The sequence below is a fragment of the Glycine soja genome, chromosome 9, assembly GCF_004193775.1.
Source record: "Glycine soja cultivar W05 chromosome 9, ASM419377v2, whole genome shotgun sequence".
Classification (NCBI taxonomy): domain Eukaryota; kingdom Viridiplantae; phylum Streptophyta; class Magnoliopsida; order Fabales; family Fabaceae; genus Glycine; species Glycine soja.
In genome coordinates this window covers 33275668-33301191 of record NC_041010.1, presented here as the reverse complement: position 1 = coordinate 33301191, position 25524 = coordinate 33275668, and the positions used below count along the sequence as shown (strand labels likewise).

The window sequence follows — 25524 nt, the reverse complement described above, 5'->3', positions numbered from 1 at the left end:
GAAAATAAACAAAAGGCAGCCTAAACTTGGGCATCATCGCCTCACTCCTCAGCACCCTACTTCTCATCAATAACCTCCTCCTCCGTAGCAATTTTTTCTTCATCAAGCAGAACATCGTCCTTCACGTCCTTGAATAGGTCAAAAAGACCCAAGCCAAGGTCCTTGGCGAAGAACCCAACCTACCTAATGGCCTTGTTAAAGCCCTTCTCATGTCGCTCCATAGCCTCCTTCTTGTACATTGTTAGCTCATCTTCAAGGTCCTTACTGACCTCCCTCTCCTTAGCCAGCCGTAACTCAGACTCCTCTAGCTTGGACTCTGACTCTTTAAGTCGTGCCTCTAAATCAGCAACCACCTTGGCAAGCTCGTCTCTCTCCGCCACAATGCCTTCCACCTTGCTGGTCAAATCATTTTTTTCTTCCTGCATGCCCTTGCAGTATGTGGACATTTCATCATTGTCCAACCTGGTGCGTAGCAACTTGGCCAAGACACTGCCAACCTTGGAAGACAATTGGCGGTTCGACCTCACAACTTTAACGAGGGCAACAATGACATTAGTTACCTTGGGGCACTCCTGTCTTGAAACCATGCGAGCATTAACCCTCCACTTGGCGACCTATGTCTCCAAGGATGCCACCTTGCACAAAGTTTATTGGTGCCATTGTCCATTATCCTCCAAAATCGCAAAACTTCTCTAGAGGAAGACTTTGGAAAAATTAGTAGCATTTTGCATCCTAGTTGATCGAATAAGGTTTCTATCAAAGGCTGACACAAAGCCAGCCGGGGTCTTCTACTCTAGTTCGTAATTTGCACCCCACAGTGAATTAGTGTCACTAAAAGTGTACAAGTGATCCAAATAGACATGGGGACGAGAAGACGAGGAAGGCAACGCTGCCACCAACATAACAAAAGGTGGGACCGGTGGAGCCAAAGAATGGGGAGGCGACATCAATGAAGCACTAGTGGTCGCCACATCGACACTCACCCACACACCACGAGTCCAGTACATGCCCACTCCATGAGTTACACATATGCAAGAGTATTGTGCGTGCGCCACACACGCTTGCAGGTGCAGACAAAACGTAATGTCTGTCTTTTATGCACCCTTCCAATGGTCAGAAAAGGGCAGAGTTGTCAAATTCAGAGGCTTCCCTCACTCGACACGTTAGACCTTGCCTATAAAACCAAAAGCATGTGCACCCTAGACAACTTGACAGAAGCAGCCTAGACAATACTTTTCTAGGCTCGGGGGCTTGACAAGCTTCATAGACCTGCAACTTTCACACTTGTAGAGGTTACTGCTCTCGAAACCAAACAACACTTGTCCATGCGTGGGGGGCTTGACAAACTTGTCACCCTCCTACTTGTCAAGGCTATTACCCCAGACATTAGACAAACTCCCTTGACACGGGATTACCTCATTCAACACTGGACACCCTCTTTCGCCTGTAAGTCGGCTCAGAGCTTCAGGGGCTTATATACTGTCCAGGGTCCACAAAATACACATAGCATCTTACGTGGTACTTCGAGACACACATCAATCCTCTATGTCAGTCCTAGCACAAGAGCATGAGCGTCCTGCCCTTAGCAGTCAGTCTCCCTAACCAACAGATTATCTTTAACCTCCTATTATTCAAATACACTGTCATATTTTATCTCTTGGTAGATACTCAATTATTTACAAAACCACACATTATCTATAAGGTAGAAATGATCTATTATCCTTTATCTCTAAGCTATATATTATCTTTAACTTTATTTATAAGCTACCAGTTATTATCTACAAGTCGATAATTATCTGCAAGGGCTATAACAACTTCTACAAACAAAAATCATCAACTCCATTCCAATTCCTTTGTTTTGTAGGTCTCCCGTTTTATCCTCCTAACAAAAATCATTCTTAGTCCGACGTATAAAGTTCAAGAGTCCACCTTAATCACGTTCAATGTGACGTTGTCAGCTGCAGATTTTAATAAGTAAAAACCATATGTAAGTTAATTTAACTTTAAAAGAATTTATCCCAATAGATCGTTCCTGTTTACTACTTTACTATAAGGACTTACACTTCCCGCTAGTTCCTGAGATTAAAATACTGTTACGATTATATGATAACTTCCACTTGTCTAATAAACAGAAAAGATCTGCAAAGAGTTCGTCACTTTTGATTGCAGTTTTGATATCCAGCAGCAAGAAAAGAAGATCATACCATTACCACGATATAAAAATCTGCAAACAGTTCGTCATTTGATTATTTTGATATCCAACTGCAAGAAAATGAGACTGTACCATCCAATAATAACAATACCCCTCGTATGACTTATCTTCGAATTCGCAAGTTTTAATGAACTTCTTTAGCTCTTTATCGTAATCCATTGTGTACGTATTCATCATCATGAGTTAGAAAAATATTATTTCTGACAAGTGGATTTGTTATAGAATAAGTTACTTCAACTTGTTTTTTATTTTTGCATTTTTTACACAAATTTTCTTTTATTTTTAAACTTACATTAAATTCCTCTTATTTTTATAAACATGATATATTTAAATTCAAACCTTAATTTTTAAATCAAACTGACAAAAATACCCTAATCAAATATTTTGACTAATACATATATAAAGTTCCTTTTATTTTATCTTTTTCTTCCTTACACTTATCTCCCGCTATAGTTCACACTTAACGTTTCCTATTCGCTGTACACTTGTACTTTATCATATCATAAATCCATCAATAAATTTGGACGCATTAACTAATTGTTTTTCTAGGGGAAATTATATCAATAATTATTCACCCTGTCTAGAGTCTCATGCCACTTTACGTGTAACGCGTGTCCATATGTCTTGTTTAAGTGTCTTGTACTATAAGGTACGATAGCTCTTTCTATGTACGTGGCACTAGGTTAGCGCAGAAGTACAGGATATTTTTTGCTTCTATGTTTGACATTATGTAATGAACCACTCGAATTAAACAAGAACCTGATGCGAAATGTGGTTGAAGAATTGGGACCAGGGAAAACGTGATATGGTTGGTGGAAGTGATTGAGAGAAAACTAAATAGGAGTGGAAGTTTGAGCTTGAGGTTTCCTGAACATGCAAATGGACCCAACATAGATTGAATGTGTATTATATCTTGGTTTAGTTTCTAAGACAATAGTACTATAATTACGGTTGTAGTTAATTGCTGTTGATGCCATCTAAAATGAACATGACATCGTCTCATTTAAAATTAATCTTACATTATGATTAGTGAGAGGCTTACGAGTTTTAATAAATTGATTTCTGAAACAAGAAAAAAAAAATTTCTTTGTTGAAATGGAGGGGCTTAACCCCAACGTACCTACCAAAAGACACTAGCCACATCCCTCAAGAGTTTGTAAAAGAAAAGAAGATATATAGTGAATGAAAAATAAATGTTATAAGATATATAGACTATGTTTAATCACAACCCAATTACCATAATTAAATTTACTATATATATATATATATATATATATATATATATATATATATATATATATATATATATATATATATATATATATATATATATATATATATATATATATATATATATATATATATATATATATATATATAATCAAGGCATTGGCTACTAAAAATATATGGAGTATATGAGAAACAGTGCTAGAGACCCATAAAATAAACATGAAGAATATTCCATCACTAAAATAAAATTAGGAATTTAATTTTTTTAATACTATTAACATGAAATACTTTTTTTTTCATTTATTTGAGTTAGCAATCATTTAAGGAACAATTTTTTAAATTATTAAGGATTTTATTTAGAATCAAGTTAATACATCATTCATATTTTTAGAAAATAATTATGTGTTAAAAGTTAAAAAAAACAATTAAAAGATTAACATATATATATAATGTAATTAAACACTTAATTTTATCTGGATAAATAAAGTAAAATACTCTGAGAGAGAGAGAGAGAGGGGGGGGGGGTCTTTAACGTTCTGTCATGTTTACAAATTTAATGATAATTATATTTTTTTTTCAAAAAGAAATTCCAAAAAAATATAATTTAATATTTTTCATAAGTTAAAAATGTTTCTGAAGAAAATAGTATTATTAAGGTAAATTCCTCAAAGCTTATCCAAGTTAACTGTAAATGTTAATTATCACAAGAAGAATCAAACACAACCCTTAAAAGCGAAAAATTGCCCACCCTTTTATCAGGTGAACATATTATCTTGTCCCTACAAGCTTAGGAAAAGATAAGTTGCATATTGTAAGATACTGGACATGTCATGGCGTGAGATCATATCCTTCGTCCATGGAAAAAGAGAGAATAAAAAAAGAGTTTGAGTTGGTAGCCATATTTCACAGCTGGTGTAAACCTTTTAGTAAAAGACAACACAAAAATAGAAAGAAGAAAAAAAATATTACCTTATTACTTTGACACTTTTTTACTTTATTCTCAAAACTTAGCAAAAGCTTTCACTCACATCACAATCCTATTACCATAGAGGTCACCCTGGCAATGGCATCACTCTTCAATAATTGGATTTCCTTGTCATTGATGTTTCTCATTAAAACGAGTTAACAACACAAGACTCGAGCAACATGCTACTTTTTCTTCGGTAAATGTGTGACATGGGCATAGCATAAGATTAATTTAAAGATAATACCCAAACAATAATCTCACGCCTAAAAAGTGCGAAAACAATGGGTGAAAGAACAACAAATTGGTGGAAATCAACATCAATTAGAAAATATCCATAAATTTTCTATGACTTACGGGACAGGAAAAATTTATATATGCCACTTTGCTATTTCAATTATCGTGTTTTCGTAAGATCACGTATTTAGTTCTAATTATGATAGCCGCCGTATTGTTGAACATTTAATGAATGCTTCTTTTTTTTTTTTTTTCTGGTTAATGAATGCTATGTGTCAATTAGTTACATAGCTCTTGAAAAAAATGATAAGGGTAAGTTTGATAAATTTATAAGAAAATAAAATAAAATTCTTTTTTAAGTTAAAATTAATTTATCCACTTTATTTTCTTATAAGTTAAACAAAATAATTTCTATAAATATTGAAATATATACACGAATTTTAATCCACTTATAAAATAAATAAATCCACATCAAAATGAGCTTGAGAATGAATTATCACATTTCATCCCAACTCATTCATTAGGCTAATCAGATCAACTAATGGAGACAAGTTCATTTTGATATACCCTAGTCTTAATGCTCGAGAAAAGTACAATTTGACACCCTTGAGAGGAAAAGTAAAAAATGTGGGTTATTTTTCCGATTTTGTTAGAAAAGGTGTGGGTTAACATTCCTTGGGTGTGCAAAATAACCAAACCAAACCCGACCTCTTTGGAAAAATTAAACTGTTTTGGAGAAAAAACGAAGCAGCAAACCACTTTATTAAAACGGATTGGTTAATCGAACTATTTTTTAAAAAAGGGTTTGCTTCAATCCAATTTAGTTCTTTAAGATAATCGATCCACATATGGGTAAAAAAATAAATAACTTAATTGAATCTAGTGAAATCAAACCTAAACAATCCAAATTGTTTCAGGAAAAAAGAACTAAACCGATCCACTTTATAAAGGTATTTTACTTAACCGAACCGTTTTTTATAAGGTGGATAAAAAAATGGATCGTTTGGATTTTAAAAAAAAAAATCCAAATTTTGCACTGCCCTTACATCCCAACTTTGATTAGTAGAGGTCAAATGTGCATGTCGGCAAATTAAGTTTATCTATTTTAAAATTAAGTTTTTTTGTATTACAATAGCAAAATAAGGATCTCAATCTCCCACCGCTGGAGACCAACCCTCCTGGATTCTCTTAAAATTAAGTTTAAATTTGAGTATAAAATTTAGGTTAAATTGTAATTTTTTTCTCTTCTATAAATTTAAATCTATAATTTTAGTTTTCTTATTTATAAATCAAGATATTTAGTGTTCATATTTTTTAAAATAAACAATTTTAGTCCTTTTGTTAATTTACTGTTAGTTGATCATTCAAAGTTAAATATTAATTTTGATGTAACATATTAATACTAACATGAAAATTTTGTAAATTATTGACATGATACTTAATAAAAAAATATTAAATAAAGTAAAAAATAAAAATATTTTAATAAGAATTAAACTCATGATATTTTAATAAGAATTTTAATCCTTTTGTTAATTGACTGTTAGTTGATCATTCAAAGTTAAATATTAATTTTGATGTAACATATTAATACTAACATGAAAATTTTGTAAATTATTGACATGATACTTAATAAAAAAATATTAAATAAAGTAAAAAATAAAAATATTTTAATAAGAATTAAACTCATGATATTTTTATTTTTCATTTCATTTAATCTTTTTTTTAGATAAATTTATGTCAACCAACAACCTATATAAACTTTACATCAACATTAACATGTCACATCAAAATAAACGTTTGATTTTAAATGATTAACTGATAAAATGATTAAAATTATCCATTTAAAAAAATAAGAAGACTATGTCTTGATTTAAAAATAAAAATATCAAAATCACAAATTTAAAATGATAGTATAAAACTACATCCTAAAATTTATTGAAATTGTTATAAATGAGATTTGTCTTATTGAAATTGCAAGCCTACACATAGGCATTCTCATTTCATGAATTTAAAATGGCTCTTTTTTTCATTTTAGTTTCTCAATTTTTTTTTCCTGAAAATTTAAATATTTTTATATTTTATTTTATAAACTATTTCCAACAGAAATATAGTAGTAAAACGTTAGTTTTGAATCAATAAAACCTATAAAAAAAAACTACTAAATTTTATACACGGCACCTGTTACCGAAGCAGTCACCCAGCATCAACCTTCAATAATTGGCTTTCATTTATTGAATTGTTTGGTGCTTCTCATTAATGACCAAACATTGACATCGATTACAATATCCACATGTTCTTGGTCTTATGGGATTATAGAACATCTTGTTCCAATTTCCTATTTTCATATACCTAACTGTTGAACATTGGGTTTTAGTTTGGCAATTACTTAGTAGTAATAGTTTAAAACAGAAGATATATCGTTTTATATTTACCAACAAACATGGAATAACTCTCGTTGTGTGTGTGTTTAGAACTATTGTATCAAATAAAAAAAAAGGAACTTAATTAGTTAAAAAAAATCTTGAGAGTAAATCACATTATCCGAATTAAAGAAATTTAAAATACAATTAAAATCAATATGTTTATAGCTTTCTTCCACTTCATGTATTGACAAGTCTCAACCCCAAACTACTCCCAATTCCGTATGGTTCCCTACTTTTTGCCCATCAAAACACTAAAGCGAATAATCTTATCCGAGCACAACCATCCTTGATCCTACCTCGAAATTTCACAGAAGGATACTTTCACTTCATTTAAAAATATAACAACAATATTCCTCTGTTTTACCTATAATAATTTGAGAAATGTTATATTTCATTATATTTTATGATGGTTTCTTGTAGAAATTAGAAAAACTCATTTTTCTCACGTTACGCCAAGGACAAGGGCGTTTTCTAGATTGTTTGTGGGCATCAAGTTTTGACAATTGCGCTATGCTTTTCTTTTCCCCTATTTATTCATGTATTCATTATTTCTTCATTCTTCTTGTAGGCCATTCTCATCATTTTGAAAGAAATAGCAAGAGCAAAAAAAATACAACCCAATCAAAATTTTAATACAAAAAGTGGGAATTAAAGATCTTTGCTTTTTAATGAATTTATTTATATATTAAAAACATGTATTACGTATTTTTTCCTCCATCAAAAAGTAAATATTAATACAACCCAATAAAAAATTTAATACAAAAAGTGGGCATTGAAGATCTTTGTTTTTTTTAATGAATTTAGATATTAAAAATTAAAATCATGTATTACGTATTTCGGTATTTATTTCTCCATCAAAAAGCCAATTTAATTTCAGAAAACAAAAATTGTGACTAAGAGTTTAAAGGAGGAGAGAAGTTAGCTCGTAACATTTTTTTGACACAATTCATGAATTTTTAACGTGTGAGCGTAACAAATTAAATAAAAAGAATGTATGATATCTAAATTATAGTTACTGAAATATGTTTGTTTTCAGAAAAACTTCTTATGATGCTTATAATTTTTTATTTTCGTGGCACTGAAAGAATATAAAGAGAAGAAAATTGATTGTTTGTCCACATTATTTTGTCCCTTTCAAAAACAGATAGAGTTGCTTCTAGATCCTGCCGTTATTTGTTTTTTTTTTTCTGTAAGCAAAATCATTTTCTTACTTCCTATTTTAGGTTCCAATCATTAGCCAAAATAACAAGCATATTATCAAAGTTTCCTAAATTTTTATCTAAGAAGGTCAATTTTTTCCCTGTAATTATTTTGATGAATGAATTAGCAAATCAAAATAAATAAATAATATAATTTTTGTATAATAATTTAAAATTCAATTTAACTCAAAATATTTGAAGTTTTTATTATATTATTTTTTTAATTTAATTACACCGTATTGATAATGTAAATGTTTTGTTTACAATATAAATAAAATATTTTCATAAATAATAAATTCATTAAGTTTTATAATTTTTTTTAAAAGTTATACATGGAATGATTTTTTATTAGTTGATAATATTTCTTTTTTCTACTCTTATACTACATTAACGGTTTCTAAGTTAAAAAAATATTACAGTGACATCATCTTATATATATGTTAACTAACACTTTTGACAAGACAAGAAATTACAATAATGATTAAAAAATAATGAATATTTACTTAAGTTTAAGGAATCTAATGGGTGATTTATGTAATTTAACTCACTGATTTTCTCAATTTATAAAAGGAAATTAATAATATATAAGTGTTATTTGAATCATGAAATTTCTTGATCTTGGTGAGTCTTCTCCGCCCAAGCTAAACTTTTCACCCTATATACATAACTGTACAGATATAATAATAATTGATACTTTTAAAAAAGGTGCAGGAGAAAATGCGTTGTGAATTGTGATTGTTCTAAAATAAATGAAGTGCTAAGCTAAGGCTATGCTATTGCTAACCGTTCCCCAGCACTGCAATATGTCCTCCACTAATAAGAGAAGAGCCTTCCTCTCCACGCTACTATGCTCTCACTTCTCTTTTTGACTCCATTCACTTTCCTCCCATCCCCTCCAATGCCAACAAATCCTCATCACAAAAAACCCAATGAAATTCTCTTTCTTTCTCACAATATATAACCCCCCACCCTTCATTCTTCTCACACCCCTTCTCCCCAAACCAACAAAATGCTTGAATTGAGTGAATCCCACTCCAAAAACTTGCACTTTCCCCTCACTCACATCATTCTCTTCTTCACATGTTTCAAACTTTCTAAAGCACAATCCTCCATGGAGCCAGTTCCCACCTACATCACCCACCACAGCTGGGAGCCTTCCGTCGCCATCACCGTCGGCGCCATCATCATCGCCCTCCTCTTAATGGGAATCATCTCAATCTACCTTCGCCGCTGCGCCGAGTCTCACATCATCATCACCACAACCCAAACCACCACCACCCTACCGTGCTCCTGCGCGCAGGGGATCAACAGGGAGCTCCTCAACACGTTCCCAACGCTCTTCTACTCCAACATCAAGGATCTCAAGAAGGGGAACGAAACGCTCGAATGCGCGGTTTGTTTAACAGATTTCACTGACAAAGACGCGCTTAGGCTGCTCCCCAAATGCAATCACGTGTTCCACCCTCACTGCATTGATTCCTGGCTCGCGTGTCACGTGACATGCCCGGTTTGTCGCGCGAATCTCAGCCAGGAATCCTCCCATGTTTCCATAACCGTCCCTCCTCATAACGAGGAAGAGGGTTCCAGAAACACAACAACAAACGAAGCTACCCAAATTGAGCAAAGTACAAGCAATGACGTTGGTCAAGTTTGTCTTGGAGATCCTACACCGACCAGTGATGCGGCTAAAATAATGTATATAAGTGAAGAGCAGCAACAGCAACACTCGTCTTCCGAGCCGACTTTTGAAGTTGAGTTAGACCCAAACACAAATTCTACTACTACTACTATTAACAATAATGGTGGCGATGGGGTTGTTGTTGTGTCCGAGAGGAACCTTTCGAGGTCGAACTCGACGGGGCATTGCATTGTGGAGGAGCAAGGGAAGGGTGTGGAGAGGTACACGTTGAGGTTGCCCGAAGATGTGAGGAGGTACATTCTGGTGAACCATGGGAGGAGTGTTCAACGTTCCGCGAGTGTTAAGGGGGTGTGTTGGAGTGATAGTGAAGAGAGTTATAAGGGAAAGAGGGTCAATGGAGAGGTGAGGGTGGAGAAGAGGTGGGTGATCTGCACACCACCATTTGTGGGACATGGCTGAGGAATTTCGTCGAACATTTAGTCTGCGTTACGCTTTGCCTCTTCTCTCTGCGTCTTTGCTGAGAGGAAAAGGTTGTGAAAAAGTGAAGGTTTGAGATGTTTGGGTTGCTTCAATAAATTGGTCGTTGTCAATTCTTGCAGAGATTGTGAGAGTTTGGTTGTACGGAGATGAAGCAGAGGACTGAAATGGAAGAAGAGTAGAGTTCTCAATGATTGAGTCAACTCGTTATGTTTACCCTATTGGCTTATGAGTCAACTCGTTTTCTTTCTTTCTTTTTTTCCGCTTATTTTTTGGGGGTGAGTGTGTGAGATCAGTGGCTCATCTGCACATTATGTTATTTATTCTATTTTATTCATTTATAATAATATACCTAGTATTGCTAGTCTAATTATTTTCTTATCATATTGACTATATAAATTTAAGGGCACTAAGTTTTGTCGGACTTTGTAAATCGTTGAATCTGATACTTTATGTTTTTGGTAAAGTTTAATCTGATCTTTATTGTATTTTATTGTTTACACAACCTGAAATGTTGTTTTCCCCCCTTAATTTTCAAACTTATTTTTTATAAGGACTTCAGCAAACTTTGAATCTTAAGTATTGTATAAGCCACTTTAACCTCTTATTATTAAGCCGATTTTACTAAAAAAATTGGACTTCTTTCGAAAAAACTAAAAGAATTTAAATTTTTATGTATATAAAGATTCTTATAGTTTCAATTAATAAGAAATCATATACACTTTTGATTAAAATATATAAAAAAAAACTAGATTATAAATGCATTATAATAATTATAGTTAAATTAAAAAATATTACTATTGTAAAAGTTTTCAATTGTGATGGAAATTTTAGGGTGTACTTGATTTGCATTTTTATTTTTTGTTTTATTTTTTGAAAACTATTTTCATTTTCAAAAGATTAGAATCTGAAAATATATTTGGTTTCACTTTTTATTTTCTGTTTTCATGAAATAAAAATACTGAAAATTTATTATATATTAACTTCTTGTTTTTTGTATTTTTAGATTTGCTTAAAATTACATTGTCATTGTCACTGTAATTTTATTTGACCTGAAATGAGATTTTTATTCTTAACTAAAAACACATTGAAAACGAGAATTTATTGTTTTCATTTTCTAGTTATTTCCTATTTTCATTTTCACTAAAAATATTTTCATAAATTCAACCAAACACATTTTCTCATCATTTTTTGTTTTTAGTGAAAATAAAAATAAAAAATAATCAAATCAAACACTTCCTTAATATTTGAGGTATGTACATAATCTATCATTCTAAGATATTAAAATTGGGTATTTCATCTGTTATAAAACCGTTAATTTCACATGAAAATATTGTTATGTCATTAGTTTTATTTTAAAATTTCTCATGAATTAAAGTCATTTGTATTTTAAATTCTGATACATGCCTTCAATTCTTATGTATAAAAAAATATAAGAGATAAAAAATTCTAGCTCAATTAGTTATGTATAAATTTCTTAATACAATTCTTATTAATAAAATAAAATAAATGAGCAAACGTTCTCGTGACCTCCAACTCAAGCAGTAACAACATTTTCGTTACATCAAGCGTTCTTACCCTTGAGATAAGAATCAAATCATAAAGGAAAATATCTTGTGAGTTTATCATTAAAATAAACTAAAGATATATAACCGCAAACATGTTAATGAGTTAAAATACAATACATTTCAAATTGAATAAACACTTTAAATATAATATCACTTCAAGGTATTATGATTTTTTATAAACGAATTATGCTCACCTTCCACCATTAAGTTCTCATCAAAATCAATAACTATATTTCAAAGCCATTTAAATGGCTAAAGATATCTGAGTGCCTTTCATTATCAAAGAGGAACGAAGCCAATTTAATTGCTCACAAACAACGCTTGTAAGCGGCACAGGAGTTTGGATTGATTTTACTTTTTGAATGATATATCAAAGTGACATAATGATGTTCAAACGATAAATTACAAAACTAAAAAGTTTAAAGCAATTTGCATGATCGTAAAAGCTGAAAAGAGCACCGTATCGGTTTTTAATCCTAAAAAATTTCTCAAAGAAAAGCTCACTCTCGCACAAGTTGCTTCTCGCAACAAATATTTTCAAAATAAACCATCAATTTGGTCTGTTAATAATTACTCTTACTTCTAAATAATTCTTAAAATAAGGTAATTATATAAATACTATCTATATAATATTGAATGTCTATCAATTTAATCCTAAGATAATATATTTTATCTATATTCAGAGACTAATTTGATATAATTTTAATATTCGAGAGAGATTATTTAGTATAAAGAAATTATTAATACTTAAAGTCTGAAAAATGAAATTTCTAATACTTAAAGAAATTCATATAATTTGATATAATTTTAAAGTCTGAAAAATTTTTAACTTTCAAATCTCCCTTTGATAATTTCTAATACTTAAAGAAATTCATATAATTTGTTTACTTTAAATTTAAAGACTATTTAAAAGAGAGAATAACACTATATAAATGAAATTGATAGTTTATGCTGCTGAATTTATTTAGCTAAAAAAAACTAAGTCCTACCAAATCTCTTACAAGCTAAAGCACCACAACCAGGAGGGGGAGCATCATGCACAAGAGAGTGAAGAGACCAAGGAAATACTATACAACATAATATTCTTCGTAGTCAAGACAAATTCGGATAAGTTTTTAGTTTAATTAATGTTATTTGCATATTCACACGAAAGCCAAAATTAAGATAATGACTCATCAAACTCCTCGTAATGACAAATCACAATCACTTTTTGCCATTATTGGTGCTCTATATAACATGTGGTTGCTGAGATTACAAATATAGGTAGACTTTTTCTGGCTTTGGTTTGCAGCGTATGACAAGTGTGCCTCCCAATTTCTCCAGTTTTCTGGTCCAATATGGTTTCACCAAATGACAGTGACAATGAGCCTGCTTAAGCAGTTTGATTTGAAGGAGAAGACCCTAACATGATAGGCTTTTGTCTTTCCCTGGATGTTATCTGTGGCTCTTGAAAAGCAAGGAAAATAAGGAAGGATGTTGACATTATTAGTATTTAGCCTCCAATTTCACAAAATAAATGTAAGGCACGGAAAATGGAAGAGACAAAAGAAATAGCAAATGCAAAAATTGCATGTCCTAAACTATTGTTTGTTAGCATTCAAAGCATCAATATGTTACTATTTGATGACCTATATTATCTTCACAACTATGCAAGAGACACACTTGTATGATAAACGGAGCCAAGCACAAATCATTACCAAACACAATATGCAAACTACATGTAAAAAATATTAAATGTAAAAATTTAGCGTATTTTAATGTATATGATAAGGTAATTTATTTGAAGATTATTTTAGCCATCTAATTAGGCTAAAATGGAAACTGCCGCAGCTTTCCACCCTTTTAAAAAGGAAATGGCAGCTTTGCCAGGTCTTTCTATGTGGCAGAATGAGGTTGAATTTGCATATTATCCGCAATGCAAATCCTATATGCTTGCCTATGATTGTAGCAACTAATTTATGGCAGGTTCCCATGTATGTTCTTATTCAAGCTGCCTTGTAAATAAATTATAAAATGCTTATTCTAGCATATTAAACATAAAATGATTCATTTTTTGATTTGGAAAGAAAGTATGTGTAAGTGTGTAACTAATGGTGATTGAAAGAAATGCCAAAAACAGCTATCACTTTACTCCAAGAATCTGCTAAGTTCTTCTTTCTCCACCTTGGTGTGTGAGTTGTAAGCTATTGCGTATGGGAAAACCTTTTGGATTGTACAGTCTTTTAATTAAATATTATTAAAGGTCTAGATTTAGATCAATAATTTAGAAACAGGTAGATTAGATCAGAATGCTACTGAGATTGGACATCTAGATATTTAAATTGAGCCTCTTAGTATCAGTATGATAAAATGTGTTAGGATTGTTGCTTTTTGTAGTTAATTAAAATAGATGTGATCTTTTAGGATGAACTTCAAGGAGTAATATGCAACATGCCCCCACCTACTATTCATTATATTATAAATTGAATATTGGGTTACTTGAAAACAAGACTGTGGAAAAGCATCTAAATTAAAGATGAGAAGGACATATACTAGTAAACAAGCACGTAAAGAGAAATTTTGAGAGTTTTTCAAAGTTAGGATTGCTTGATTGAAGTGGAGAGGAAACCACTATCGATTCACAAAGATTGCGAAACACTTTTTTACGGGTAGGAGTGATAGTATAGATTCAACAAATAGAACAAGATAAGAAGAAGAAAAAGTAACGTGTCCAAATAGATAGTGTAAGAATAATTAAAGGGTTTTTTTTTTTTTTCTTGCAATGCCAATAAAAGGCAATGACCCCTGTGGCTGTTGCAACATAAGCTGTACAGCAACCATGTGAGACCCACAGTAAGATAGACTCGGATGCAATAACAGAATCTTATTCATGGACATATGTATACAGGGAAAGAGCCCTAAAGGGAAGAATTTCAATTTCCAACTATACTAGTCTGCATCATATCTTGCTCAATTAAATTGAAACTTCACGGTGTTGAGGAAAATCACCACTCACAGTAATATAAAACTAGTCTATCAAGAGTTTACTTTTGGAAAAATGTTTCTTGTACACACATGGTACTCTACATCTCTGGAGAGAAAGACACAAACGAGAAAAATAATAGATATAATGGATACGATGTGATAAAAGAGACGAATAAAGAGAAATAGGAAATGTTACTGGTACTTTTGATCAACGGTAAAAGTTTATACAGTACCGTTCAATCATTTGTTGATACATCATAAAAAAAAGTTTAGCTTTTTAAAGAATTAATTAAGTTATCTTTTTAAATGATGTGACAATAAATGATTAGGGAATAATATTTTACACTGTCAATAAAGTAAAATTAAATCCTATACCAGTGGGAAGTCTATTTTTTGTAGGTATATAAGTTGGTTCTAATCTCAAACTTAGAAGAAAGAGAAGTGCCCAGTGACCACTAATCCGTTACTCACTAATCCAAAGAGATAACAGGTTGTTTTCTAAATTCACAACTTTGCTATTCTTAGTATTAAAACCTTATTTAGTGGGAAAAGACTTGTTTGTCATTATGTACATAAAAATATCTTACTCCACGGTAAAAAGACTAATCCTTTTCACGCAAATTATTGAAGTGGATTTTATTTTTTTCTAACAAAATCTTTTCCTATTTTTATTTAAACTACTAAATCCATATATTTTTCTCTTGCACCAACTATTATTTAAGAGAACAAAACAATCCAGAACAGTCTCACTTCACGTCCTTTTTCTCTCTCTTTTCTCAAAAGTGGTAAAAGTAGCAAGAGGGACCAAGATTTAGTATAAATATTAACAACTTTTCCCCTAAACCCTAAACCAAAGGAAGAAATTCTGAAGTACCCCGGATATAAAAAAGCATCCATAGTACTATAGAACAAGCTATAGCAATTATGTGAGGATTAGCACTAAAAATAAATAAATGAGATCTAGGATTTAAAGTAAGAGATTATAATAATCGACGTCACACACGTTGACACCTTAATGTTCCTTAGAATCTCTAACAATGAAGACACCAAAAGTTTGGAAATGTTGTTGAGACACTTTTTCTAGTGTCATATGTTGCTTCACAACTGTCCTCTACAAAACGAAAAATATATTCCAAAGAGGGGGTTAATGGAAGGAAAGGAAAGATAAATCTTACTAGAAATGAGAGCCTTTGGTCTGTTCTTGAACAGAATCTTATGTCTAATGACTCCAACAACTTGCAGCTCCACCTTACAACCACTTTCTCCATCAGGATGCTTTACTTTCTTGAGCACCACCATTGGCTTCTTTAAGGGAACCTTTGACCCCGTCAGTTCATGGTATCCAACAGTGAAGGTGTAGACTTCCTAACAACAAAAGTCATGAACACAAAAGATTATTAGTTTACCATAAACTATAAAAAAAAAACTTGAAATATTTTTGTTGGTAACCATTGATTTAGAACCAAACTTGGGTCAACCAGTCCATGGTTTAATAGAATCCACTATTTTTTGTAGACAATCATTTTTTAATTACTATAAAAGTATAATTGCATTCATTCTGTCCGTACCTTTTCTAATTCGATTATGATAGCCTAAAAAAAGGTAACACTTTCTTTATGTTTTTAAGATGACAAATCTTGAATTTGGACCCTTCTGTACTCTCTTTAGACATTTTTATCACTTTTCTGGAGCTACATTTCACATACTACATTGCATATCACTAATAAAATATTTCTCTTGATCATCTTGTCTTATTTATTTCAATTTAAAAATAATCTTATATCATAATTTAAATTCTTTCTTATAAATTAAAATATAATTTATATATTCAAAATATGTATTTATTACAAAAATTAAATTACTAAGTAGGTTCTTCATCTAGTTGAAATTTTTTAAATAGGTCTGTAATTATAAACTATCCTTTTTTAATTGAGTACCACCATACATTCTCATTTCTTAGCTGCTTTAAGCCACGAAAAGCTATCTCTGAAACTCTGAACCTATGTTTTTTTTAGTTTAGATATTCAATTAAAAAAAAGTTTAGGAGTCCATTCAAACTTTTTCAAATAATTCAAAGACCTATTCAATAATTTAACCTAATATAAATTTTAATTATAACACAATTTATATATTTCAAATGGTTATTTATTACAAGTTTTAATTGTATATATACTAAATATTTGTCATGTATAACACAAAGGCTAAAACCACAATAATCTAAAATAAATTAGCATTTTTAAAGTAACAGTCATTTGAAACCTAAAACGTCATAAGCATTAAGCAATAATAAAATCAAACATTAGGATTAGGTAAAGAATTAAAATAAGCAATAACAAAAATATAATAATTAATCCAATTACTACAGTTTCACATATCTTGTGACAGAAACTTACCAATAATATTCTTGTAAAATACTCTAGTTAGCAGAACCCTAAAAGTAGAGAAATGTTTTAAATTGCGATTGTGGAATACTCTATAATGACGCAGCGCCTAGAATGAGTCACATTTGTTCAGAAATTCGTCAGTCAAAAACGGAACTTTCAATTACAATCGCAAACGAAAACCTTGGAAGAATTAAATGCGGAATAAAAAATTGATTGGTTATGAAGAATTATAAGAGGATGGAAAAAGGAAGGGGGGAACCTGAGAAGAAGGACGACACAAAGTGCCGATGTGAAGATTTTGGAGGGAATCGTGGAATCCAGGCTGTGGCTCCACCACTCCTTGAAGTTCTATAACCCCCCATTCCTCGCAGCTTCCTTCTCCACAGTTGCATCGAACTCGAATCTGCATCTTCTCTTTCTCTCTAGGGTTGGGGAATCAACAATGGGAATTTTATTGCGTTGTGCTTTCGCGGCAAAATCGCTTTCTTTTCCCGCGCTATTTGTGAGCAAAATGGAGAGGGAAAAAGGAAAAAAAAAAGTAATAATTTTATAACGAGAAAAAGCTAGAAAAACACTCACAATTTTTCATCACATTCTCTCTTATTTGTATCAAAATAAATAAGGTAAAAGGTAATTTTGATAACTTGTACTTCTTAATTCACAATTTTGTTTTTTTTCTTACCAATTTGATTTTCCTATTTTAAAAAATTGTAATTTTAGTTTAGTTTTCAATTTTGTATATATTTATTTTTTTTATTTTTATATTTTAATTAATTAAATTATTTTTTATGTTATTTTAAGTGAATATAATATATTTAGGATTCAATTAGATAAAAAAAAGAAAAAATATAAAAAATTGAGAATTTAATTAAAATTATTAATTTTCTAAAATAGAAGAATCAAAATTATGAGAAAAAAAAATAAAAATTACGTATATGAAAATTGAAATTGCAAGAGATAAAAAATATGAATGTCATATCATATTTAATATTTTGCAAACATGGCACACGACTTATCTTCGGCAACATATTTTTAATTTGAACATACTGCCTGCAAGACCTTAATTACATAATTCCCTATAATATACCATGTGCATTGGTGTCACTCGAAACAAAAAAAAGAATATGTAGTATATATATTGATGACATAATTTTTTTATATTATTGTTTTAATTACAAATTATTATATTAAATAAATTGATTAAATTTTTAATAAATATTTTAAGAGTCATATAAAAAATATTTTTAATTGATTAATAATATAAATGCTATATATTAACAATACCTATCTATTAAATTTAGTAAATAAAAAATTATAAATGTTTTCATGATGTGTGCTTCAAATACAATAAAGTTATTGACAAAATGACGTGACAATAAATGTATTTTTTTTCCATATGAAACATAATACTAGAAAAATTGCCGATGTGAGAATTTGATTTGGGTTCCTAACTGTCTTTTCTTTTGGGTGAGTTGCTTGTTATCACACAAAATTCAAAAACATTTGTTAATTTTCACCGAGTAAAAGTAACAAATTGAGTCATCTTATCTAATTTAAGCCGATCAAGCCAAGGTATGAAAAAAAAGTGAACTCAAATCAGTCCAAATTTCTTATAAGTTGAAGATTTGTTGGCATGACCCATCCAGTCATGTAGAATTGACTCAATGTTTTCAAGTCTAAATTTATTTTAATTTTATAAGCAAATAATAAATAATGTTGGACCAAGTAAACTCGATTGATTTTAGGTCTATATTGAATTACTAATCCATTATTTCAGTATCTTGATCAATCATTTTTACAACTTAGTCTCTATCGAACAATATAGCTTAACTTGAATTCTTAACTTGTTTTTATATGTTGCTGTAAAAAAAAATATTTTTATATGTTCTTAACTTGAACAATATAGCTTATTTATTCCATGATATTTTTAATCGCTTAACTTTAAAACTAACAAATAACTGCATTGGAATGTAATTCAGAAAAAAGAACTGAACTGGAATGTGCAGAAGCATGCGTTTAATACTGTATCTTATATGTACATAAAAAGTTACATCTATTATTCCCAGTCAATGTTCTCTTAATAACATTATTTTACTTTTTTGCAAAAAAAAAAAAGAAAACTTTATTTTACTTTTAAGCTCTAAGTGGAATAACACATTCAACATATGTTGACACATGATAACATTTATAACTTTTTTTTAATTTTTTTATTAAGGGTCACGCTTATTCACGTGCCACCATACAAAATCACATCAGCGCTTTTATATTAAGCCACGTTTGCTACTATCAAGTAGCATATCTAAATTCATCCCATTAGTTCATTCAGCTTTAATTTCTATAAATGGGTTTTTTAAATATTATAGAGGTGATCATAATTTTTTTTTGGAGAAGTTTAGGACATCTTTCATTTGATAATTTTTTTATATATAACACTACCTTATTTTTGTTTTACTTTCAAAATTTTCTTAAAAAAACATTTGTTATGAAAATTTTGATAAAAAAAACTTATTGTTTTCTTACATCATTAAAAAAAAATAGTGATATATAACGCGACTGCTACAGATTTTCTTCTTAGTAATATGAAAGTATGCGATCAAATAATAAGTTAAATTATTCAATTAGTCCTTAAGCTATTTAGAAATTTTTAATAGGTATCTATAAAAAAAACTGAATACCTAAATTAAGAAAATAAGTCCATAGGTTAGTTTGTAACTTAAAACTGATAGAAAATGACAATTTATAACAATTTTGAAAACTCAATCTATTTTTTTTTTTTTAAAAAAAAACATGATCAAGGACTCAATTACAACAAAATTAAATACCTATATGAAATTCCCAAATAGCTCCGAGTAATTTATCCTAAATAATAATGTAGGAAAACATTGTATCATTTTTTGCCTTCATCAGCATCAAAGTGAAAGTATAAGAATTTTGGCTTATTCTATACGTTAAGGAATGCAATTCTTAGTACCAAGTCCAACCAGCTACCACTGATGTCACACAATGGGAAGATTCTGTAATCAATTTAAGATTAGACACCATAAGAGACAGTTCTGCAATCAAGCTAACATAATAGTAACTGACAACTACCCATAGCATGTTCTACAAAATCAGCTAATTAAAGGATTCACAGAACAAAATAACAACAAAGGGAGATAGGTTAAAAGCTTTCATGGGGTAGGAAGCTTTTTATAGAGTTTTCATAACTGTACAATCTTATGTTAGTTCAAGCACAAGATGGTTTACTGATCTAACAAACATTCCTTAGAGTCTGGCTTCAGCAGCAGAATTTACAATACCAATATTTCTAGTGTGCTGCAGTGATGGATCCACAAAAGACTGTTTATGAAACATTGGTTTCTGTGTGCCAAAGTATTGTCTGCAAGAGTAGTCAGTTTGGTAAATGTTATCTAAACAGACACTTGACAATTGGATGCAGTTCTTGGGATTTTGATCAGCAGAGTCTGATGGGATGGTGTCAGTGAGTGTTTTTATTGCAAATTCAATGCATGGATCCATCCATGACATGTCAAGTGTCTTTTCAGAAGATGGTCCTGCATTCTCATTCTTGGCCTTTGAATCAGTTTTGTCATCACCGGCATGTTCTTTTGGAATAGCAAGGTTCTCTAGAGATGATAACACACGGTCACCTAATCCATCATTGCTTTTCTTATCATCGCCTTTGCCACTGGCGAGGGTGGGAGCAGAAGTTTTGGAATGCTGGCTGTTTCTTAAGTTGGAAGAAGTTTGCGAGTTTTTGGAGGCTTCAAATGTTACTCCAGTGAGAGTTTGAATTGCAAATGCAATACATGGGTCTGTTAGTAGTTCTCCAAGGGGAAAGTCAAGGGTGTAATCTAACTTTGCATCAACTTTATCTCCATTTTCAAGGACTCTTGCACACTCTTCCACAGTAGCATTGTTCTCCAGAGGTGAAAAAGAGAAGCATTTTTTATCCTTGTCACTTATTTGCACTTCTAGAGTCTTCTCAGTATCTGTGCCACTTAATTTCTGTTTTGCTAGATCACCAGACAAGCTGTTGGGAGATTTATCCACATTTATGATGATGGTTTCTTCCTTATCTGATTGTTTAATTGCAACACGACGTGCTCGATTTCTTGTTTTAAGTTCTGGAACAGGACCAACCTTAATTCCAGCAAGACGCTTTGAAGCACGGTGAGGCAAATTGATCTCTTTCTTGTGCTTGTTTTGCCACTGGTGATCTTGGGCCTGGGCCTTTGCAGCGCCATGTTTTGTCTCTGAATTTTCTTGAAGTTGCTTTTCTTCAACATCTTTGTTAGTGCAACCTGAAACTGAAGCGCTTTGAGCTAAACCAAACTTCCCTTGTTTCTGATCTGAACTTTCAGCCCGTGATATAACTAAATTGGTCAGTTCAGCCCCCACCACACCTATAGATCATGTAATAAATACACATCAAATGCAAGATCTTTACATATTGACAAGGAAAAAGGAAAAGCTACCAATAAGTACAAAACCTATTTAATAGTATCATTTTATCTAGAAAGAGCAAGGGTCAGATAATTATTTTTAAATCTGAATTAAATACAAAACTCTAACTGAGCAGAAACAATGCATTAGTTTACAGGAGATAGCATAATTGCATACAATGTTTAGTGCCAAACATGTGAACAATACCAAACTGATGAAGGCCAATGCATATCATTCAGTCATGTATCTAATTAGACAAAGTCTGTATTTTAACTTCAAAGGATAAAGAGAAAACTTGGGAACTTTACACTGATTGGATATACATTCAGAAATGGGCACATCCAAATATTCTTCAGAACTTGCAGATCTTGGAATCTGTTGGTCATTAGCTATCATGTCCAAATCTGAGCTTTGACCCTTGCTAACTGATAATGTTGGTTTCATGGTTACACTTCTTGACTGTGAAGAAATCATAGACAGGAAGTTTGTATAAGTAGAAATCTTAGTGGTAATTAAGCCAATAATTATTCCTTCTCCTGGTTTAATACGCCTATCTGAGAGAATTTAAAGCTACATGATGGGGAGGGAAAGTTTAGCATATGAGACTAATTAACGAATAGACATAAACTACAAGAAGCACAATTATGATCATCCATACAGGAGATTTGTCAGCTTTTAACTCCATATCACTGCCATCTTTATCTTTTGACGTGAATTCATTCCTTCCTATCTTCCCAGTTTCAAGATAGTGATCAACATCTTCTATTGAGCAGAATGTATACCCATTTACAGGGTCAATGTAGAACTGCATATACAAATTAGAAGGGTGAATTACTTAATTATTCTTACAGTGGTTGAGCATGTGACACATTATAGGCACAAACAACTTTGATAAAAAGTTGTTCACCCTCCTACTCTTAACTGCTCAAGTTGTACAACTTTGGTTTAATGTGCAGTCAAAGTTTAGTTAAAGTGAACTAAGCCTTTTGTAGAAGTCAAAGTACACATGAATAGACCCTAGAATATGTAATGAGTTGCGTTCAATAGGAATGAAGAATAAGAAAATGTTGGAAGAGGAAGGGGGGGGGGGGGGGGGGTGGAATTCAAGATGTGAGATGGTGGAAAGGAGGCAGTAGAAAGATAATTTATCTCACAGCTACAAGGCCGGTATCATGTTTGCAGCAACCTTTTCACCTATATTCATGACTAATCTAAGCCATTTTCATCTTTGGACAGCAAAGGGAGAGATAAGCTATATCCAAGGCATTAATGATTACCAAAAAAAAGTATGGAAGAAGTGAAATGAAAAACTTGTAGGGTTTTATGAGAGCAATTTTGAATTATGCCAGAAGTACTCATGACTTTCATAGAAGCAACAATGCACAGCACAATCTTCTGAAAAAACTGAATATATTTTACCCAAAAAAATCAGCATTTTTACGGCTGAAATTACAGTTTTATCACAGTTGGACAAGACACATTGATCACTTCATTTGTAAAAACATTGAAGAAAGAAACATTAAACTTGAATTTTGCAGGTCAGAAGTTCAAGTTACAAACAGTTTTACTAAAGCAATCATGCTGATTTATTCAATCAATAAAAAATACAAATATAGAAAATGCTAGTTAAGGGAAACTGTGAAGATTATTATGAAGTAATTTTTTCTCCCCCCTTAATGAATTTGTAGCTAAAAATATATGGTTTACCGTATCTCTTCTAACTGAATCTCCATTTGTTGTGATTCTGGTCTTTTTCACCCATCCTGGTGGTAACCCTTCCACAATAGCTTTCTCAACTATAATCTAGATTCCTTGAATAACCAAATTTCCCCACATAAGTTATGAAACCAGATAGATATTAAACATGAAATAATGCAATCAAAAGAAGAATTTTCTTGACAGACATTAGGAGAGATTTTCTGGATGCTGACTTTGTTCTGAACATTGTCAAGATAACGAAATACCTCCTTGGAATTGAATTTTAGTCCACTTGAGGGGGGGAAGTAATACTGCAATAAATATAACTTGAATAAGATTTGAGCTGCATCATCATAGATAGAGTTTCTATGACTGTGTCCTCTTTGGCCAGTCACGCATAAAATTACCGCCAAGCAATGATTGGAGTCAAAGAAAGATAAAAGCTTGAACATAATGATTTCATGATGCTAAAGCGGAAATATATGTATTTTAATTTCAAATCAAATATAACACAGACAGAATCATTATGAATCAACTAAGGTAGATAATTAACTCAGAACGAACTACTAATTAATGATCACCCACTTTTCATGATCCCATCAATTTCATAGTAGAATTCAATAGTGCCAATATTCAACAGAAATAAAGGGTAATCTAGATTATACTAATAAAATTACAATGAATGAATTTCTTATACTTCTTGTTTTGACCGAAAGAATGTAAAGAATGTAATGAAAGACAAAGATCAAAGCATACAGGGCCCGTTTGGATAATAAGAGGGAAAGCAGAAAGATGACTCTCACTCTCACTTGACCTGCTGTGGCCTCTAGAAAAGGGAACAAAAGATTTTCATTGAAATTTTAAGAGCTTCCATTTCAACCCGTCAATAACAATAAGTAATTTTAAACCGTCTAGGATGGCAAAGTTCAGGGGAAACACCTTCCCATTCTTTCCTTTCCATTCCACAGTGTCTAGCTTCATTCTTCCTAGAGTTAAAAAAAAAACTGCCACATCATTCACAAATCTACCAAATCAGAGAAAAGCATTTTCCCTCACCATGCTTCTTGAAGAAGCACCACCATAATGACATATTGTTCCTAGCTTCACTCTACTTTCAGCCAGTTTCACTATTGTAAAGACATGCTATATTCATCACACACATGCAATACATGCTAACAGGACACCAACCCCAAGTTCCCCAACTACGATCAAAGAAAAATAAGACATAAAAATCTCCTCCAATATTTATGATTCCTTTCCTCTTGATCCACTTACACAATCACAAAATAAAAAGCACACCAAAAGCCTATGCCCATTTGAATTCTTCAAATAATAACAGGAATTTGCAGAAAGAGACACAGTCCAAACTCCAAAGGGTCCATAAAGAACATGCAAAACATAGATTAAACATCAAATGCCAAGCAAGTCACATATCCAAAAGTTAAAAAATGAAAACAAAATCTTGAACCTCCAAACCCCTCCTTGAAATTTTCTGACACCTTAAGCAGCAATAGAGGTTACACACTTACAATTATATTTACTTCAAAAAATTAACATGCCACTACCACAGCAAGATTGTCAAGTTTAAGAGGAACAAGATCACAAATTTACCACAACCCAGAAGAAAAAGCAAGCTTATTTTTAGTGGGTCCGAACTAAATTACCTTGTCTCTCTTACCATTCTTTCTCACCCTCACTTCCACAGAATGTGTTTGTGGTTCTTTCTCTTTGTTTGTGAAGACAGTGAATACCACTACTTAGTCACTAGTCACTCCACTAGCTTAGTACCTTCCACCGAGTCAGAAAAAGAAAAAGAAAAACAAAACTTGGATTGCATGACCAAGTGGTGCAAATGCAAGACAGATGAACTTTCTTTCCTTTCCCATTTTATGTCATGTAATATTTTTTTTTTTTTTTTTTTTATATACCCAAAGGTCAGAATCGGAATCTCTCTCCTCTTAAGAAATAATAAAATAATCTTAAATCATTTTATTTTTAGAGATTTGATATTTAAAGTCTTTTTATATCAACATTCCATTATATATATATATATATATATATTAAAAATAAATTTTAATTAATA

The 25524-nt window shown here is 31.4% G+C and overlaps 3 protein-coding genes across 8 annotated transcripts; 1 reads left to right on the top strand and 2 right to left on the bottom strand.

Moving 5' to 3' along the window:
* The first annotated feature begins 9030 nt into the window (after positions 1–9030).
* LOC114368835 (E3 ubiquitin-protein ligase ATL6-like) lies at positions 9031–10814 on the top strand. Its single transcript, XM_028326097.1, has one exon. It carries the CDS (start codon positions 9275–9277, stop codon positions 10361–10363), a length of 1089 nt encoding a protein of 362 aa, XP_028181898.1. The 5' UTR covers positions 9031–9274; the 3' UTR covers positions 10364–10814.
* A 2183-nt stretch (positions 10815–12997) lies between these two features.
* LOC114367248 (putative uncharacterized protein DDB_G0287975) lies at positions 12998–17800 on the bottom strand. The gene is made up of 3 exons (XM_028324396.1): positions 17557–17800; positions 16089–16278; positions 12998–13395 (listed from the first exon to the last, which is right to left on the bottom strand). Exons 1-3 carry the CDS (start codon positions 17704–17706, stop codon positions 13322–13324), a joined length of 414 nt encoding a protein of 137 aa, XP_028180197.1. The 5' UTR covers positions 17707–17800; the 3' UTR covers positions 12998–13321.
* Positions 17801–20351: 2551 nt separating this feature from the next.
* On the bottom strand, positions 20352–25298 carry LOC114367018 (methyl-CpG-binding domain-containing protein 13-like). 6 transcript variants are annotated; one of them, XM_028324085.1, is made up of 6 exons: positions 25106–25298; positions 23648–23752; positions 23451–23554; positions 22402–22548; positions 22052–22202; positions 20352–21703 (listed from the first exon to the last, which is right to left on the bottom strand). In XM_028324085.1, the coding sequence occupies exons 4-6, from the start codon at positions 22426–22428 to the stop codon at positions 20562–20564; spliced, it is 1320 nt and encodes a 439-aa protein (XP_028179886.1). In that variant the 5' UTR covers positions 22429–22548; positions 23451–23554; positions 23648–23752; positions 25106–25298; the 3' UTR covers positions 20352–20561. The 6 variants fall into 6 exon arrangements, with proteins under 6 accessions (XP_028179886.1, XP_028179887.1, XP_028179888.1 ...); XM_028324086.1 differs by having other exon boundaries at positions 23451–23546; XM_028324087.1 differs by having other exon boundaries at positions 23708–23752.
* Between the last annotated feature and the right edge of the window lie 226 nt (positions 25299–25524).

Excerpts from the sequence above, each read along its gene's own strand:
- LOC114368835 (XM_028326097.1), top strand. The coding sequence starts at position 9,275 with ATGCTTGAATTGAGTGAATCCCACTCCAAAAACTTGCACTTTCCCCTC.
- LOC114367248 (XM_028324396.1), bottom strand. The coding sequence starts at position 17,706 with ATGCAGATTCGAGTTCGATGCAACTGTGGAGAAGGAAGCTGCGAGGAA. Across the intron at positions 16,279-17,556 it reads TGTGTCGTCCTTCTTCTCAG|GAAGTCTACACCTTCACTGT; the intron begins GTTCCCCCCTTC and ends TTTTGTTGTTAG. Across the intron at positions 13,396-16,088 it reads ACCAAAGGCTCTCATTTCTA|AGCCACAGATAACATCCAGG; the intron begins GTAAGATTTATC and ends TTGCTTTTCAAG.
- LOC114367018 (XM_028324082.1), bottom strand. Across the intron at positions 22,203-22,401 it reads TAAAAGCTGACAAATCTCCT|TCAAGAAGTGTAACCATGAA; the intron begins GTATGGATGATC and ends ATTTCTTCACAG. Across the intron at positions 21,704-22,051 it reads TGAATGTATATCCAATCAGT|GTGTGGTGGGGGCTGAACTG; the intron begins GTAAAGTTCCCA and ends CATGATCTATAG.